Here is a 20,507-nt window from a genome sequence, read left to right as displayed (position 1 = left end):
GATCTATAATTCATACGTCCAACCGTTCTAGAACAGCTGACAAGGGCATACTTGGTAGTAGCAGCAGCTGCAGTAGTACGAGCAATGGATGGATCGTAGTAATGGATATTTATGATGCACGTTCCATGCGTTGAATCATACTCAAACCACTTGTATATCAATATATGAAAATGTGTTCAACGGGTAGAATAGATAGATTATAACTATGGACGTTTGACAATTGTGTCAATAAAGCTGTGTTAGCTTGGCAAGATCACTATACAAGATCTGAACGTCATGGATGGTTGCTAACTGTATATTATTTTATCTGCTGCATAGCATGGACTGACTGACTGAGTTTGGTTTTACGCCGCTTTTAGCAATAATCCAGCAACATCACGGCGGGGGACACTAGAAATGGGCTTCACACATTGTGCCCATGTGGGGATTCGAACCCTGGTCTTCGGCGTGACGAGCCAACGCTTTAACCACTAGACTACCCCACCGCCCCTGCATAGCATGGATATTGCTGGAAGCGGGGCTAAATATGTGGCACGCGCCTTCGTGTACGCTCTCTCATTCACTCACTCACTCACTCACTCACAAACACAGGCTCAAACATTGGCAGAAACAAAGAGTCAGACAGACAGCTTGACAGCTGGACAAACAGCCAGACACACATTCAGGAAATACTACTCAACACATTTGGCTTTGACAACACTAACAGGGAATTTTGTAAATGTCGCAAGCAGTCCTCCACAACGAAGATAATATGTGACTGGAAGACGGTCTTCGTGGAGTCCTTGAATCATTTGCTGGTAGCGGCCAAGGTGATTTGAAGTATGTGAAGGACATGAATGTCGTTCCAAACCATGACGCGACCGGAATAGTGTCACAGTAGCGTTCATCCAAAGTAACAAGTATATCACAGCAAGTTCCAGCAGAATGAGATTAAGTTTGTAGCAAGAGTTTGGCGAATACGTAACTATATACAGACGAGGAAGTACAAAGGCGCTACGTCTCGGAGGACGACTAGAAGTTCTCCTTGCAGAAGCTGAAGCCGAAGGATTCACAATGCTGTTTTATTGTCTTCCCCAACATCGGATTACCGCAGAAGAAGACTTTCACATTTCCCCTTTTCTCTGCAGCGATCTTGGTGAAGAGCTGAAACATACATGTGCAAGTATTTCATACATTTTGTAAATAATTGGCCAAATCACCCAATAACCCAAAAACATATCCACTAAAAGCGAAGTGGATTGTTCGATTCCCTCCATGTCATAAGCGCTGGGTTATGGATTAGAATCACATAGGTGAGTGAGTTAAGTTTTACGCCGCACTCAGCAATATTCCAGCTGTATGGCGGCAGTCTGTAAATAATCGAGTCTGAACCAGACAATCCAGTGATCAGCATGTGCCTCGTTCTACGCATTTGGGATACGATGACATGTGTCAACCAAGTCAAAGAGCCTGACCCCACACGATCGCGTTAGTCGCCTTTTACGACAATCATGTGTTACTGAAGATAATCATTTAATTCTAACCCGGATCTTCACGTTTCTGTATCACATAGCGGTGATGACATGTGTTTGGGAATTAGTGAACCTATCCTAGCGAACTGGTGGCACCAGTCACACATAATCAACGCGAGTCAATTGTTCATCTAGAATGAATACAGGGACTTGCAGTATAAGTCTAAATATGTAATTGCAATTAAGTCACAGATAGAAAAGGCATTTTAAAAAACATTTTCCTTAAGCTTTGAATATCACAAACGCATTTCGGGCAAGGGTCAGTGCCTCTTTGGAATATTCGTGAAAAATGGTGGACTGCGAAAAGGAGACAGTAAAGGCTGGAACAGCCTGAATATTGTCTGATATAAAAGTTAACATTTGGAAAGTTGAAGTTTTACGTACTTTATATTAACATGTACTTTTCGCGTTGTATCTGCTCGAAATTATTTTGAATGAATTTTAAAAAAATCATGATTTTTGTAACAGACAAAACACGATTGTTATTGATAAAAGATGAGAATTTTCAGTGGGTCGGAACGTTAATATTTAAAAGAGCATACGTATTGTGTTAAATATCTGAATCCGTCATATACAATCTCACTACCTTCTTGAAGTCTGGCCTCCCTGGCTGTGTGCGGGTCTTCAGTCCCGTCAGCAGGTCCTTGTCTTGTTTCTTATGGATGAGGTCCAGGGCCATCTGTAAACCGATTCCTTTCAGGTCCGTCTTGTTAAGTGCTGCAGTCATGTACATGTGCATCTCGATGAAGTTGCCCAGCCCGCCTTCCATAGTCTGTTCCATTTCTAACTGAGTGAGGAGGCTGACGAACCACTCGAAGGCTTTCTGATCGCGGTTGATCCAGATGAAGTCGACCTTGAAGAAAAGGAAATAATGTCTCTTGTAATTGGTCATGCGAGAGGAAACCAACTTCAAACTAGTGAGTGAAAGCATTAGTGAGTGAGTTAAGTTTTACGCCGCTTTTAGCAATATCCCAGCAATATCACGGCGGGGGGCACCAGAAATGAGATTCATACATTGTACCCATGTGGGAGTGAAAGCATGAGCAACGACTGAGGCTGTCATACATCCATCACAGAACTTGACCATGCCTGAACTATAAATGTAGGGACGGACATATTTGTAACATGCGAGAGTTATCCGGTGTGTTGTGGTAGCCCACTGTGATGTCATGCTCACTGTAGCCACGCCATTCATGTTCAGTATGCTAACTCCTTGCTGATCACCCTTTAAGCAGTCATGACGAATGTCAGGCTGAGAAATATGCACAATCTGCAAACGCTCATTGGTATGACTAAGCCGAACCTGCGACCTATCGCTATAGGGGCGAACGCACTGTCAACTACGCAACGGAGGCCTGGATTTGAAGCAGATGGGTTCACGTAGAACCTAGGCACCATAGCTTCTAAACTGTAACATGGCCATAACCCGTGAACATCCGGATTAGAATTGGTCTTCAGCAACCCATGCTTGATCTGACAAGTTTTCTCCGGGAGACTTTCACCCTCTTTCATAATGATTCCTTCACGAACATCCATTGTTACCGTTGTCTTTAATCTACTGTCATCAAAATGAAAATAGCATCATAAACTGACAAGCAAAAGAAAGTACACAGGTGTAATTGTTGTTGCAATCCCAAATATGCGTTCTAACTAATAAAATTATTGAAAAACATTGATTGCATAGAACGCAACCATCATGTTTCATTTGCCAAAATGCAACCAAAAACATTTGTAAGTGTTTTGCACGAATTTTTGCAAAATTGTGATTATTGTCCCATGCACCAGCACTTTTCTGACAGAGAGTATAAAACTTGTTTGTCGTGAAGACTGAACAATCACCTGACAGAAATCTCACGAGAAAATGCCAAGATTGACGTCGGCGCAACGAGAACGGGCCAAAGGAATGAAACAAATAGGTGCTTTCAACAGCGATATTGCAAGGACATTGGGTTGCACAAGACAAACCATATTTGGCTGTTTAACCGTTTCAGTACGACAGGCCAGACATGTGATCGACCCAGAAGTGGACGTTCCAGAGTCACAACACCCCAAGAGGATCGCTATCTACGGGTTATTCACCTACGCAAACTGGATGTTGACGGTGACGTCATCAGCAGCCACATCATTGGGTCATCGCATAAGCCGATTTACAGTGACAAGACGACTTCGTCCTGCTGGCATGTATGGGCCTACCGACCCCTGCGTGGAATGGCCTTGACCTTCCAGCATCGTAGGAACCGTCTGCAGTGGTCATCACTACATCGCTGTCATTGTTACAATGTCATTTTGCTGATAAAACACGTGTATTGCAGTGGGTTTCAACATACATTTTCCATTTCATCAAAAGGTTTTGTTATTTTTATCTTATTGGAAGAAACACAACCTGTGCACTTTCTTTTGCGCATGAGTTTATGTTCCAGGTGATACTGACCTTCTTGAGGTTCATGACGTGTTGTGGCACTTCATCATACCAGGCATGGGTACAATTGGGGCAGCATCTCTTGTAGGCCTTGAACCTGTACATGATGCTCTGTAGGATGGAGGCGTAGGGAGTCACGCCGATACCGGAACCAATCAGAACAGCGTGCTCCGTCTCAAATATATCTCGCGAAGACGTACCGTATGGTCCGTCTATATAGCACTGAGAGAGAAACGAAATATTATATACATATATATTATAAACGTCGTGCATGAGTCGAATTTTTATGCTTTTTTCAACGGCCCGACATGTAGCGTTTAAGCACTTTCTGTTTCAGATTGTGTTTATTGATAACTGAACAGTAAAACTCACCTGGATGTTGACAATTTTATGGGTCTCAGCTTTTCTTTTGTAGGTTGATTTCCGTGACTGGTCAAAAAGACATAAAAGTAACAATTAACATCAATATACATATATTGACATTATGATTAATATCGGTAGTATTAGAATTGGTATATAACACATTTATATACAGACCCGTGAAGATGCGGGTTAGAATTTGTCTTCGGTAGTGAGTGAGTGAGTTTAGTTTTACGTTTCTATTGTGTTCAGGGGACGCATCTCATGCAGGTGAAGATCAGAGCACATCACTCAGTATCTGTTCAGAATGAACACGCAGACCAATTACAGGGTTGTCTCCCCACTTGGCCCATCATTTAGCGAAAATATTGCAACAATTTGTTTTTGGTAAATCTTTTGGAAATATTTCTCCCGTCTTCTTTCGGACTATTGATATTTTTATCAACGTACCTTGAAAGATTTTTTAGATTTTCTTGACTTGGCGAAATCTGCAATGAGCTGAACGGACCGGATGCTGACGGAAGTGTCTAGCTGGCGGTTGGCGTCAGATGTCGCCTGAAAGGCTGAAAAGATCAAGAAGAGAAATTTAAATAATATCTGAAATTGTATGCTTGCTTTACAGGAACACGATAACCTTCGTCCTCAAGTCAGGAGATGATGCTATCAAATATACATGTACAATGTTACACAGTCATTTATACATTATTATTCGGTCACAATGTTATATATATTCAGTTCCTAAACGTTAGTCTGCATCTAATGCTCCAACCACATAGGCAGCAATGTACAAAGCAAAACCCAAACTCACGGACACGAAGTTTCTAGCAATGTAATGGAAGGATCGTTATGCAGTATCACGTTAGGTTTGAATCTGCTCTAATGTTTCCCCCAAAACATTTGTACCTTTGTTAACATGTGCGTGTGGTTTCATCAAGTTCTTTGCCTCGTATGTGTTGAAATACTCATACAGTTTCTTTGTCCAATGTCCGGCTGAGCGTACATGCAGCCACAGGCGATCTGTGAGAAACAAGTATAATGATGAGATGGAAAATATCAGCCAGTGCGTAGAGCGCAGGTCACAAATCTTAAAACGGGTGGAAATGAATAGTGCGCGCACGCACGCACGTACACACACACACAAACACACCCCACCCCACACACACCACCCCCTTCTCAAGAAGCTTTATCCGTCCCTGACGTCTTGGATAGGTGACCGTGTTTGGCAGCTTGGTTTATGAGTTTGAAGGGCTTCTGTCCTGCATCTATTGACCCAACAGGAAATGGGTACCCGGTAGAAGAAGTCATGTGACTATTAACCTTATAGCGCCTCACAGGCAGCTTGAGTTATCCGGGGTAATGTCCATCATGGAGTATAGCGCTATATTAGTGGCCAATTATTATAATACTTTCAATCTGAAGATTGCATTCAATGTTTATGAGAAACACTTACAGCTATTATATAAAGATACTGTTTACATATGTGGTCAAGACATTCCCTCTAACGTTAATCCCGCAAAAGTCAAAGTGTTCGATACAGTTCAGAACTGTGAAGGGTCTAAACAGAGTTTAGTTTTACGCCGCTTTAAGCAATTTTCCAGCAATATCACGGCGGGGACACCAGAAATAGACTTCATTGTACCGAGTCGAAGCTTTGTCTTCGGCGTGACGAGCGAATGTTTTAACCACTAGGCTACAACACCGCCCCAAAGCCTGAAAACGTTCATAAAAGCCCCGTACCTTCCAACTCCGGGGCACTGCTGATGGTGAATGGATGCCATTCTGAGTTGGCGATGTCCGGTATCTGGATGAAGAGATAATCTCCTGGCTGGAACCTCATGTTCGGTGGCTTGGAGATAACAAGGTGCGTCACCTGGTGGAGAATGCGGGAACTATCACACTGTACCAGGGTAGAAGACAATTCAGTAGGTGGAACCACACCGTACTACATCACGAATCCATTACAGACGTGGAACTATTTTCTGAAAGGTCCTGGATGAAAACTGACGTTAATTAAATTGTTCGGATTATTGTGCGGGATGTCTTTAAGGGAATATTTGGGAACTTGATGTTTGTGTATGCAAGCAACATCTTAAACCACACAATATGGTTATATTTGCCCAATTTATGGGTGATCAGAAATGAACGTGTTGTCCAATATGACCAACGTTAAAAGAGTGAAAGAGTGAGTGGTTGGGTGAGTGTGTGATCGCGCGAGTGAGTGGGTGAGTGAGTTTAGTTTTACGCTTTAAGCAATATTCCAACAATATGGCGGTGGGGTCACCAGAAATGGGCTTCACACATTGAACCCATGTGGGGGAATCGAACCCGGGTCTTCGGCGTGACGAGCGGACGTTTAAACCAAAGGGTTACCCCACCGCCCCTTTCCTTCTTCGAACATACGCCGTGTTGATCACAGCTGCAGACTTTGTAATGTGTGTTTGGGCAATGTCTTTGTTTCGGCCTCTAAAACATCTAGCTCCCGTTTTGGAATAAGGTAGGTTACGTTTTTGCCTTCCCCGACCTCTTAAATGGCCAGTCAGTGGGAGAATCCCGGAGATGCCTCGTTCTAGCCATACACTGATATTCACCAGTGGGCTTTTGGGGTCAACTAGTGTGGACACTCGCTTTCTGTAAATACAAGGCCCCACTTTCGGTATGTTTTAGTGGTGTTCCGATTAATTGAAATAATCTGAGATTGGTCGCAGTGACCAAACGACCAAGCAATCGATCACATTTTCTCATAATCAAACATAAACGATTTTGGAACTATTGTTTTAGTCTTGGAATACTTGACAATGGAACATATCTTAGAAGTTGTCAGGGCCTCGAAACATGTTTAGTTCTTAGAAAACTCACTTCACTAACTGAAAAGTCATGACTGACTATTATGTTCATGAAGTTTATGTTCATGATATATTAGTCATCACTTTAAAGTAACAAGTTTTATCATGTTATACTTTTCTGCAGTAACAACCTGGATAGGAAAATCTGAAAAAGGACGCGTACCATTTTTTTTCGATGATTCTTCGTTGGTAATGGAGCAATCATCAATTGTGAGATTTCAACCAATTCCCAACACTAGTATGTTCACATTTGAAACTAGGGTTAGTCACGCATGACAGGCAAAGATAACAGGCATGTATTTCCTGACACTCCATGAACCTACAGACGGGTCTGAATCTCATTTTAACAATAGAATATTCCACTGAAATGTTTTGGGTGGAGTAATCAGTTTGTGTGTTAATTTTACACTCCGACTTCTGAAACATATTTGTAAATTTGAATGATCATATACTTTGAAGAAAGCATGAAATGTTTACAATTTCAATCACATGATTCACTCTACATGAAAAATAAACTTACGATTCTAGTCAAATGATTCTCGTACACTTGAAAACAAACGCCATGTGTGTTATCTAAGGGAAATAGTGGAGGAATTTCTTCACACCTGAGGGACGGTGGGGTAGCCTAAGGGTTAAAGCGGTCGCTCGTCACGCCGAAGACCCGGGTTCGATTCTCCACATGAGTACGATGTGTAAAGCCCATTCCTGGTGTTCCCCGCCGTGATATTGTTGGAATATTGCTAAAAGCGTAGTAAAACTAATTCATTCGAAGAAGGAAAACTTCTTCTGTCTCGCTCTTTGTCTGTCTGTGCAAGCGCGTGGACACGTGTGCACGCGTGTATGTGCTTGACTGTTTGATTTTATTTGTATTCGTATAGATGTTGTTGGGAAGATGAAATTATCTTTACGCAGTTTAAAATCGATTCATTTGTGACTACGACAGAAGAAGCAAACGGAATTACGAGTGTTATATTTCCAGGCGGATGTATTTCTTGTGACCCGCCTTGGCGTGTCTTGTCACACCGGCTGCCGGTGGTGGGGCAGAATACATTAACGTCACTACATCCTAGACCATGACAAGCTTGTGGATATCACGTACAGAGAATATGCAGCACGAGATCTATACAGACATACCTCCGAGGTTAACGTCACTACATCCTAGACCATGACAAGCTTGTGGATATCACGTACAGAGAATATGCAGCACGAGATCTATACAGACATACCTCCGAGGTTAACGTCACTAAATCCTAGACCATGACAAGCTTGTGGATATCACTTACAGAGAATATGCAGCACGAGATCTATACAGACATACCTCCGAGGTTAACGTCACTAAATCCTAGACCATGACAAGCTTGTGGATATCACGTACAGAGAATATGCAGCACGAGATCTATACAGACATACCTCCGAGGTTAACGTCACTAAATCCTAGACCATGACAAGCTTGTGGATATCACGCACAGAGAATATGCAGCACGAGATCTATACAGACATACCTCCGAGGTTAACGTCACTAAATCCTAGACCATGACAAGCTTGTGGATATCACGTACAGAGAATATGCAGCACGAGATCTATACAGACATACCTCCGAGGGCAGCAGGTTGACCTCTAAGATGAAGCTGTTTCCATATCTCATCCTCTTGATCAGTTTGGAGCGAAACAGTTTCTCCAAGAGGAACATCAATCCGGGGGCGATGAACCACATCCAGAAATAGCGTCCGTGCAGGATCAGTAGCAGCCAAAAGGGAACATACAGCATATGTGTCCAGTAGAACACCTGGAAAAAATAGAATAAATCGTGTGTGTGACGTAGAACACCTTGGAACAGTAGCATAGAACATGTGTGTCCAGTAGAACGCCTGGGAACAGTAGCATAGAACATGTGTGTGACGTAGAACACCTGGGAACAGTAGCATAGAACATGTGTGTGACGTAGAACACCTTGGAACAGTAGTATAGAACATGTGTGACGTAGAACACCTGGGAACAGTAGCATAGAACGCGTGTGTCCAGTAGAACACCTGGAAATACAGAATAAAACGTGTGTGTGACGTAGAACACCTGGGAACAGTAGTATAGAACATGTGTGACGTAGAACACCTGGGAACAGTAGCATAGAACGTGTGTGACGTAGAACACCTGGGAACAGTAGCATAGAACGCGTGTGTCCAGTTGAACACCTGGAAATATAGAATAAAACATGTGTGTGACGTAGAACACCAGGGAACAGTAGCATAGAACATGTGTGTGACGTAGAACACCTGGGAACAGTAGCATAGAACATGTGTGACGTAGAACATCTGCGGACAGTAGCATAGAACGCGTGTGTCCAGTAGAACACCTGGAAATATAGAATAAAACGTGTGTGGCGTAGAACACCTGGGAACAGTAGCATAGAACGCGTGTGTCCAGTAGAACACCTGGGAACAGTAGCATAAAGCATGTGTGACCAGTAGAACACCAGGGAACAGAAGCACAGAACGCATGTGTCCAGTAGAACACCTGGGAACAGTAGCATAGAACATGTGTGTGACGTAGAACACCTGGGAACAGTAGCATAGAACATGTGTGACCAGTAGAACACCAGGGAACAGTAGCACAGAATGCGTGTGTCCAGTTGAACACTTAAGAACAGTAGCAAAAAACATGTGTGTGACGTAGAACACCTTGGAACAGTAGCATAGAACATGTGTGTCCAGTAGAACACCTGGAAATATGGAATAAAACGTGTGTGTGACGTAGAACACCTGGGAACAGTAGCATAGAACATGTGTGACGTAGAACACCTGGGAACAGTAGCATAGAACGCGTGTGTCCAGTAGAACACCTGGGAACAGTAGCATAAAACATGTGTGACCAGTAGAACACCAGGGAACAGTGGCGTAGAACATGTGTGTGACGTAGAACACCTGGGAACAGTAGCATAGAATATGTGTGTGACGTAGAACACCTGGGAACAGTAGCATAGAACATGTGTGTGACGTAGAACACCTGGGAACAGTAGCATAGAACATGTATGTAACGTAGAACACCTGGGAATAGTAGCATAGAACATGTGTGTGACGTAAAATGCCTGAGATAAAAAAATAAAATGTGTTGTCCAGACGAACACATTGGAATAGGAACTTGGATCATTAGTGTCCTATAGTAATCACGGATATAGTCATACAAAAAGTGTTGCCAAGTTGGCATAGTTCATACGGTTTCAGCAGAGCATCTAGAAGCAATAACAAGGAGTGAGTGATTGAGTTGAGTTTCACGCCGCACTCAACAATATTCCAGCTATATGGCGGCGGTCTGGAAATAATGGACCAGACAATCCAGTGATCAACAGCATGAGCATCGATCTGCGCAATTGGGAACCGATGACAAGTGTCAACCAAGTCAGCGAGTCTGACCATCCAATCCCGTTAGTCGCCTCTTACGACAAGCATGGGTTACCGAAGATCAATATTCTAACCCGGATCTTCACGGGTAGCAATGACATGGAACACATGATCCAGTAGATCACATGTCAGTATAGAACCAGATAATGCTGTGGTCAATAAAGCAAACACTCCAAAAGTAACGGCTTCAAACATACAGTGATGCATTTAAGTCAGAGGGTATACCTGTATGCATACATATTTTATTTACTCAAACTATTTTCATGTACCTCAAAACATCCACTCCTCCTGACGAAGGGCATGGAGCAGATGAACATGACAACGAAGACGACGACGAGCAGAACGCCAGAGAGGGGAGCGAAGCCGGCCACCCAGCCGATGTTTGCCTGTGTGGTGAAGATGAAGGCAGGCACGGTGAGGTTGTACTGACTCTCGGCTACCAAGACTGTAACAAAGATGGGAACATGACCGATGACGACAGTCGCGATGCAGCACAATAGTATAGCAAAACGTCATATCACGGCTAACGCCCAATATTGCATGGCCTATACCCAGTAAAGTAAAAGGTCATAGCACGTTTAATTAACACCCAATATTGCATGGCCTATACCCAGTATAGTAAAACGTCATAGCACGGCTAACACCCAATATTGCATGGCCTATACCCAGTATAGTACATCGTCATAGCACGGCTAACACCCAATATTGCATGGCCTATACCAGTATAGTAAGGCGTCATAGGACGTTTAATTAACACCCAATATTGCATGGCCTATACCCAGTATAGTAAGGCGTCATAGCACGTTTAATTAACGCCCAATATTGCATAGCCTATACCCAGTATAGTAAGGCGTCATAGCACGTTTAATTAACGCCCAATATTGCATGGCCTATACCCAGTATAGTAAGGCGTCATAGCACGTTTAATTAACGCCCAATATTGCATGACCTATACCAAGTATAGTAAGGCGTCATAGCACGTTTAATTAACGCCCAATATTGCATGGCCTATACCCAGTATAGTAAAACGTCATAGCACAGCTAACACCCATGTTGCATGACCTATACCCAGTATAGTAAAACGTCATAGAACGTTTAATTAACGCCCAATATTGCATGGCCTATACCCAGTATAGTAAAACGTCATAGCACGGCTAACACCCAATATTGCATGGCCTATACCCAGTATAGTAAAACGTCATAGCACGTTTAATTAACGCCCAATATTGCATGGCCTATACCCAGTATAGTAAAACGTCATAGCACGTTTAATTAACGCCCAATATTGCATGGCCTATACCCAGTATAGTAAAACGTCATAGCACGTTTAATTAACGCCCAATATTGCATGGCCTATACCCAGTATAGTAAAACGTCATAGCACGTTTAATTAACGCCCAATATTGCATGGCCTATACCCAGTATAGTAAAACGTCATAGCACGTTTAATTAACACCCAATATTGCATGACCTATACCCAGTATAGTAAAACGTCATAGCACGTTTAATTAACGCGCAATATTGCATGGCCTATACCCAGTATAGTAAAACGTCATAGCACGTTTAATTAACGCCCAATATTGCATGGTCTATACCCAGTATAGTAAAACGTCATAGCACGTTTTATTAACGCGCAATATTGCATGGCCTATACCCAGTATAGCAAAACGTCATAGCACGGCTAACACCCAATATTGCATGGCCTATATCTAGTATGGTAAATCGGTATTGCACTATTAATACCCTGTAACTAAAGAGTATATACTGTATACAGTAAAGCAGTACTATACCCAAAAACGTAAACTGTAGCACACGTACTTGCGTTTCCGATATGCATTCCAGTATGCAGAATAGTAAACAGCAATATCAAGATGCCTGTCAACTTGTGGAACATGATATGTTGGTCCAGCGGAAGCACGTGACTAACCGGCGTCGCACGCAGCCAGGTAATGCACTTCCGCAGCATGAGGACAACGATGAAGGTGCAGTCGAAGTTGAGACAGAGGCCGCACCCTCTGGCTACTATGATGCACCAGTTGGATGTGCGATAGTTCCAGCAGCCCACGGCAAACAGGATGCAGTTGAGGAGGATTAGGAAGGCAAAGAAAGCTATCTTCCGGAGGTTGTTGAAGATGTAGGCTTTAGTGAGATACCGACTGCCCTTCTTCTTGGCTTTAGTGGGAGGCTTAAGCCATTGTTCTATACTGAAATACAAACAAGACAATTTCTCCATATAAACAGCCAAAAGTGTGGACGAATAGGATCCAGCCAATCATAAAATCTTTTTAAAAAATCCCAAACAAGCGCATGCTCAAACATTGTCCAGGCAACACGGACAATCATCGAGGTTATTATCAAGACTGGACCAGTAATCCTCCAGTTGATCGGGTTACAAATGCTGTGTGGTTTTCAAAACCTCCGATAAATGTTACTGTAGCTCACCCCACACATAGATTCTCTTTTACTCCAGGGTTTTTCTGAATCACCGCCGACAATTCGTCAATGGTAATCTGTCCACTGTTGTCTTCATCTGCTTCTTCAAATAATGCCTGAGTCAGCATGTCCAGTTCCTCCTCCCCAAGCTTCACCGAACTCTCCACCATGCACGACCGTAACGCCGTCTGTAACTCCTCGATGTCGATATAACCGTCACCTTGAAGGAAAAACAGTGTATACGTTATGTGGATACAACCGTCACATTGAAGGAAGAACAGTGTACACGTTATTTCGATATAACCGTCACCTTGAAGGAAGAACAGTGTATACGTTATTTGGATATACCCGTCACCCTAAAGGAAAAACAGTGTATACGTTATGTGGATACAACCGTCACATTGAAGGAAGAACAGTGTACACGTTATTTCGATATAACCGTCACCTTGAAGGAAGAACAGTGTATACGTTATTTGGATATACCCGTCACCCTAAAGGAAAAACAGTGTATTCGTTGTGTGGATACAACCGTCACATTGAAGGAAGAACAGTGTACACGTTATTTCGATATAACCGTCACCTTGAAGGAAGAACAGTGTATACGTTATTTGGATATACCCGTCACCCTAAAGGAAAAACAGTGTATACGTTATGTGGATACAACCGTCACATTGAAGGAAGAACAGTGTACACGTTATTTCGATATAACCGTCACCTTGAAGGAAGAACAGTGTATACGTTATGTGGATATAACCGTCACCTTGAATGAAGAAGAGTGTATACGTTATGTGGATATAACCGTCACCTGGAAGGAAGAACAGTGTATACGATATGTGGATATAACCGTCACCTTGAAGGAAGAAGAGTGTATACGATATGTGGATATAACTTACACCTTGAGGGAAGAACAGTGTATACGTTATGTGGGTATAACCGTCACCCTAAAGGAAAAACAGTGTATACGATATGTGGGTATAACCGTCACCCTAAAGGAAAAACAGTGCATACGATATGTGGGTATAACCGTCACCCTAAAGGAAAAACAGTGTATACGATATGTGGGTATAACCGTCACCCTAAAGGAAAAACAGTGTATACGATATGTGGGTATAACCGTCACCCTAAAGGAAAAACAGTGTATACGTTATGTGAATATGACCGCCACCTTGAAGGAAGCGCAGTGTATACGATATGTGGGTATAACCGTCACCCTAAAGGAAAAACAGTGTATACGATATGTGGGTATAACCGTCACCCTAAAGGAAAAACAGTGTATACGTTATGTGGATATAACCTACACCTTGAGGGAAGAACAGTGTATACGATATGTGGGTATAACCGTCACCCTAAAGGAAAAACAGTGTATACGATATGTGGGTATAACCGTCACCCTAAAGGAAAAACAGTGTATACGTTATGTGGATATGACCGCCACCTTGAAGGAAGCGCAGTGTATACGATATGTGGGTATAACCGTCACCCTAAAGGAAAAACAGTGTATACGATATGTGGGTATAACCGTCACCCTAAAGGAAAAACAGTGTATACGTTATGTGGGTATAACCGTCACCCTAAAGGAAAAACAGTGTATACGTTATGTGGATATGACCGCCACCTTGAAGGAAGCGCAGTGTATACGTTATGTGGATATAGCCGTCACCTTGAAGGAAAAACAGTGTATACGTTATGTGGACGTAACCGTCACTCTGAAGGAAGTGCAGTGTAAACGTTATGTGGATTTATAACTGTCACCTTGAAGGAAGAACAGTGTCTACGTTATGTGGATATATCCTTCACCTTGAAGGAAAAACAGTGTATACGTCATGTGGATATAACCGTCACCTTGAAGGAAAAACAGTGTATACGTTATGTTGATATAACCGTCACACTGAAGGAAAAACAGTGTATACGTTATGTTGATATAACCGTCACCTTGAAGGAAAAACAGTGTATACGATATGTGGATATAACCGTCACCTTGAAGGAAGCGCAAGGTATAGTTTATGTGGATATAACCGTCACCTTGAAGGAAAAACAGTGTATACGTTATGTGGATATATCCTTCACCTTGAAGGAAAAACAGTGTATACGTTATGTGGATATCACCGTCACCTTGAAGGAAGAGCAAGGTATAGTTTATGTGGATATAACCGTCACCTTGAAGGAAAAACAGTGTATACGTTATGTGGATATATCCTTCACCTTGAAGGAAAAACAGTGTATACGTTATGTGGATATCACCGTCACCTTGAAGGAAGAGCAAGGTATAGTTTATGTGGATATAACCGTCACCTTGAAGGAAAAACAGTGTATACGTTATGTGGATATATCCTTCACCTTGAAGGAAAAACAGTGTATACGTTATGTGGATATAACCGTCACCTTGAAGGAAAAACAGTGTATACGATATGTGGATATAACCGTCACCTTGAAGGAAATACAGTGTATACGTTATGTTGATATAACCGTCACCTTGAAGGAAAAACAGTGTATACGATATGTGAATATAACAGTCACCTTGAAGGAAAAACAGTGTATATTTTATGTGGATATAACCGTCACCTTGAAGGAAAAACAGTGTATACGTCATGTGGATATAACCGTCACCTTGAAGGAAAAACAGTGTATACGTTATGTGGATATAACCGTCACCTTGAAGGAAGCACAGTGTATACGTTATGTGGATAAAACCGTCACCTTGAAGGAAGCACAGTGTATACGTCATGTGGATATAACCGTCACCTTGATGGAAAAACAGTGTATACGTTATGTGGATATAACCGTCACCTTGAAGGAAGCACAGTGTATACGTTATGTGGATATAACCGTCACCTTGAAGGAAGCACAGTGTATACGTCATGTGGATATAACCGTCACCTTGAAGGAAGCGCAGTGTATACGTTATGTTGATATAACGTTAACAGGGTTATACACCCCAACATCAACCTCTCAGCCCGCCCGTCATCTTGCACCAGTGCACCAATACCACTTGCCCAACATGGCATGCGTGTTGTAAGGAATTTATGTCTGTAACATATTATTCCTAGCAGACGCATCATGTGGGGAAGGTCTCCGTGTTGTGGTGGCTTGCGTTTTTTCACAAATAGAGGTTGGTCGGCGGTTCAATCCCGAGTTAAACCGAGCTATACCGAAGTATATCGAGTTATACCGAGTTCATCTGTACGGTTCTGAGCGTTGAGGGGACACCACAGGTCGGCTCGTGGTCACTCAGTGTAGTGCCCATGTGTCTGAGTGCGTAATTCATATCAAACTGCGGTACAGTATGCTAGCACTTTTTTACACAAGCACACACACACGCACGCACGAACACGCGCACGCATGAAAACACACACACACACCAAAGAGACTCGCATGCATGTGGCCAAACATTCACATTAAATAGCATTCATGTCTCAATAGGTCTACCTCAAATCTCCCACGTCGAACACAGGTACAGTTTATTTGATAAGTGTTGATATTATTTTTTTAGACGTGTCCCCGTACATTCAATGATACTCCATTGAACCCAATGAGCACTCTGTATACACCTGGGTACAACCACCCTGCGAGTTAGTCACGCAGTCAGGTGAATCACAAGGTACGACTCAGCATGTGTGCGTGTCACGTAAACACCTGTTTGTGTTATGTCAGCGGTGGGTCAGAATACAACCACTTCGATAAGGTCTGTCCACGACATATAGAAGTGATACGCATTAAGGCATGAAAAAACAACCAGGAAGCAGATATAAGTACATGTTAAACAACAACGTGGTAAGATATATGGCTGTGTTTTTGCAAATAAATTGGATTGCAATATATTGCGAGTCAGGTACCCGTATTGACATGTCAAGGGAACTTAAGTGTTTGACAGTTAGCGACACTAATGGTACATGTCGATCCTATTTCCCACATTATAAGTCCCTAATGATTATATATGATATGATTATGATAACAGTACGTGATCTCAAACTTAGGTTGCATAGTCAGGGATTCTAATTTCTTTAAATCCAATTTATAGCATGATAGTATGCCGTTTTGTCATTGAATAACGAAGGAAACATTTGTTGTGAATGGAAGTCTGTGTAGACTAATTTAAACCATAAAGATAATCACAAAAACTTCACAGATGTTCTTTACTTAAGGGACCGTTCATAATTTATAGCTGGGGTGGGGTGGGGTGGGGGTGTGTGTGATGATGATTTTAAGGGGGTCACCCATTTTGTTCTGGGAGGTGGGGGTCATCAATTTTGTACACATGTTTCTAGGGGCGTCAGCAATTTTGTACATAAAAATATTTCAAAATCATGCTTTAAAAATATGGGAAGGGGAGGGGGGTCATTGAATTTGTACATAACATGCAAGGGGGTCACTTGCCTTGTCCATAAATTTTAGGGGGGGTCATTCACATTGTACATGCTTCTCCATAAAAATCGTCATCACTCCCCCCCCTAGCCATAAATTATCAATGGTCCCTAATACACCGGTCCTGGGAAATATATCACAATACGTATCGTTTGAAAAATGTAAAGCTAAAATAACAACAACGGAAACCAGTAGTTAATTGGATCTTTTTCATTCATCTGATGAAGTAGTAAAATCTGAAACGTCGTATTCCTTAAAACAAACAATCTGAAATCCATGAAATTCTTGCCCTAAATTATTCGATATTACTCTCCTTCGTCTATGTCACTTCTCGAAAGTGAGAAATATTTGATAAATATTGCCAGTGATAACTCGTTGTACATATAAGCGTGTTTATAATTTCGAAGCTGCTATAACTTATGAGATGAAGTAGAAAGAACATACTCCGAAATGTCGTGTTTTATGTCATCGAAGGTGATATCCATAAAAGTCCCCCTGTATGTATGTATAATGTGACTATGTGTCACATGGCCTTGAGTAAATATCGCTTGGAGGAGGTTTGTCATACCCTACAAATCATTGCGAAATAATCGTTATAGTCATTCGTGCTATTAAAACTAATGACTTAAGTACACAGAGTCGTCAACGACAAGCGTCAGGTTTTATGCACTAGACCTCAACAAGTTTCAGTAAATACACGCCTAATTTACTTTCATGTGCTCAGACCTTGGGAGATGTCATCGTAGACACTGCGTTCCCGTATACATTTGTACACGAACACGTGACACTGACCTCTATCTCATATGTCAGTTTGATCACGTATTTACATGAACGTACAACCCACTTATCTCATTATTGGAGATATCAGCATTAAGTGGTTATGGGTTTACACAGTTTTACCAATAGTTCAGCATTACCATGGCGGAGGACATCCAAAGATGCCGTACTCATGATGGGATTCGAACCCGGGGTATGATGAGCACTAAGACACATGTCGAAAAAATATCGTATAGTTTTTAGCCAGTCCCTCGAAATCAAGTCGTTAACACCGAACATGAAGGTTCGACCTATATACTACCCGTGAAGATCCGGGTTAGAATTAGTCTTCAGCAACCCGTACTTGTCTACACCCGTGAAGATCCGGGTTAGAATGAGTCTTCAGCAACCCGTACTTGTCTACACCCGTGAAGATCCGGGTTAGAGTTAGTCTTCAGCAACCCGTACTTGTCTACACCCGTGAAGATCCGGGTTAGAATTGGTCTTCAGCAACCCGTACTTGTCTACACCCTTGAAGATCCGGGTTAGAATTTGTCTTCAGCAACCCGTACTTGTCTACACCCGTGAAGATCCGGGTTAGAATTGGTCTTCAGCAACCCGTACTTGTCTACACCCGTGAAGATCCGGGTTAGAGTTAGTCTTCAGCAACCCGTACTTGTCTACACCCGTGACGATCCGGGTTAGAATGAGTCTTCAACAACCCGCACTTGTCTACACCCGTGAAGATCCGGGTTAGAGTTAGTCTTCAGCAACCCGTACTTGTCTACACCCGTGAAGATCCGGGTTAGAATTAGTCTTCGGCAACCCGCACTTGTCTACACCCGTGAAGATCCGGGTTAGAATTAGTCTTCAGCAACCCGCACTTGTCTACACCCGTGAAGATCCGGGTTAGAATTGATCTTCAGCAACCCGTACTTGTCTACCGTGAAGATCCGGGTTAGAATGAGTCTTCAGCAACCCGTACTTGTCTACACCCGTGAAGATCCGGGTTAGAATTAGTCTTCAGCAACCCATGCTTGTCTACACCCGCGAATTGATCGTCAGCACCCAGCGCTTGTCTACCATGAAGATCCCGGTTAGAGTCGATCTTCAGTCACCAATGCTTGTCTATACCCGTGAAGATCCGGGTTAGAATTGGTCTTCAGCAAACCGTGCTTGTCGTAAAAGGCGACAAACGGGATCGGGTGGTTAGGCTCGTTGACTTGGTTGACACATGGCATCGTATCCCAATTGCGTAGATTCGATGCTTATGACGTTGATCACTGGGTTGTGTGGTCCAGATTGGATGATTTACAGACCGCCGCCATATAGCTGGAATATTGCTGAGTGCGGCGTTAAACAACAAACCAACCAACAACTGTACAATGCACAAACGTCCTTTCTACCAACATCAAAGCGTTTGTCCGCAAGCCCCAATCTAACATAAATCACTCCACAAACTTTCACTAACCAATAGAAGGAACTTCGACATCAGTCAGAAAGCAGGTTTCTCTAACTTTATGTTTACACTATTTTCAAACGGGGTACAATGGTTAAAACACTATTTTGACAAAGGTATGCAATGCATTCGAAAACTTAACAGTATTTCATTCCTGAATGACTAATAAATGGTCTAGATTGTATTGAAGTACTTCTCTCTATTGCAAAGATTCGTTCGTTTATCCATTGAAGAGTGAGTGAGTGAGTTTAGCTTCACGCCGCACTCAGCCATATTCCAGCTATATGGCGGCGGTCTGTAAATAATAGAGTCTGGACCAGACAATCGAGTGATCAACAGCATGAGCATCAATCTACGCACTGAAAAGAGACGGGTGATGGTTTTTCGGACTTAGTCGAAAAGCCAGTAACTGTCGGTAACGTTTAGAGGCTGCATGATCGGAGACCCCAGTCTTGCTGTCACATATCCTAATCTGGCAAGCGACGGTCTAAACGGTTGTCCTGGCGCTACCCTCAAGGGCTGTTTTGCCGGAGCGAGAACCAGTCTGATTTTATAGAGATTGTCCTAAGCCCTGTCGCGGTAAACTAGTGGATGTTATCATGAGCACTGATCTGCCCTGTGGGGTCACTGTGACCTGAAGTCATTACACCACCAATGACTGCCCCTCGTTCCCATCGTCTTGTACATGGAAGCATGGATAGAAAGGACAGGTTTTGCTTCAGAGCACCAAAGGGAGAATGCGGTATTTCTTTAGTAGGGACTTTAGGGCACGTTGTATACGTTCAAATGTCGAATGATCTACAGGAGGGAAAACTTGATACATTGTGTCATAATCTTCTCTTCCACGTTACACCAGAAGGAATGTGTTTATTGGTGAAAAACAGGCTGTACACGGTATTACATGACAGGACGAAACACGTGTTCAGGACCAGGGCTTTCTTACAGGGTCAAAACACTACGATGTTTGTC

At 42.6% G+C, this 20,507-nt stretch overlaps 1 protein-coding gene across 4 annotated transcripts in view; it reads right to left on the bottom strand.

Moving 5' to 3' along the window:
* Positions 1 to 896: 896 nt before the first annotated feature.
* Positions 897 to 20,507, bottom strand: part of LOC124284371 (NADPH oxidase 5-like) — a 40,831-nt gene continuing 21,220 nt past the window's right edge. For all 4 annotated transcript variants that reach the window (XM_046720458.1, XM_046720459.1, XM_046720460.1 and 1 more), the window contains 11 exons: positions 12,971 to 13,181; positions 12,347 to 12,732; positions 10,798 to 10,973; positions 8,728 to 8,919; positions 6,028 to 6,160; positions 5,194 to 5,307; positions 4,741 to 4,853; positions 4,303 to 4,359; positions 3,943 to 4,152; positions 2,098 to 2,364; positions 897 to 1,143 (listed from right to left, as the gene is read on the bottom strand). In XM_046720458.1, coding sequence (XP_046576414.1) covers positions 1,012 to 1,143; positions 2,098 to 2,364; positions 3,943 to 4,152; positions 4,303 to 4,359; positions 4,741 to 4,853; positions 5,194 to 5,307; positions 6,028 to 6,160; positions 8,728 to 8,919; positions 10,798 to 10,973; positions 12,347 to 12,732; positions 12,971 to 13,181 — 1,991 coding nt within the window. In that variant the 3' untranslated portion in view covers positions 897 to 1,011. The remainder of the gene's footprint in view (positions 1,144 to 2,097; positions 2,365 to 3,942; positions 4,153 to 4,302; positions 4,360 to 4,740; positions 4,854 to 5,193; positions 5,308 to 6,027; positions 6,161 to 8,727; positions 8,920 to 10,797; positions 10,974 to 12,346; positions 12,733 to 12,970; positions 13,182 to 20,507) is intronic.

This window comes from Haliotis rubra, unplaced genomic scaffold, assembly GCF_003918875.1.
Source record: "Haliotis rubra isolate DU_JTF1 unplaced genomic scaffold, ASM391887v1 Scf335, whole genome shotgun sequence".
Taxonomy (NCBI): domain Eukaryota; kingdom Metazoa; phylum Mollusca; class Gastropoda; order Lepetellida; family Haliotidae; genus Haliotis; species Haliotis rubra.
This window is presented reverse-complemented; position numbering and strand designations above follow the sequence as displayed.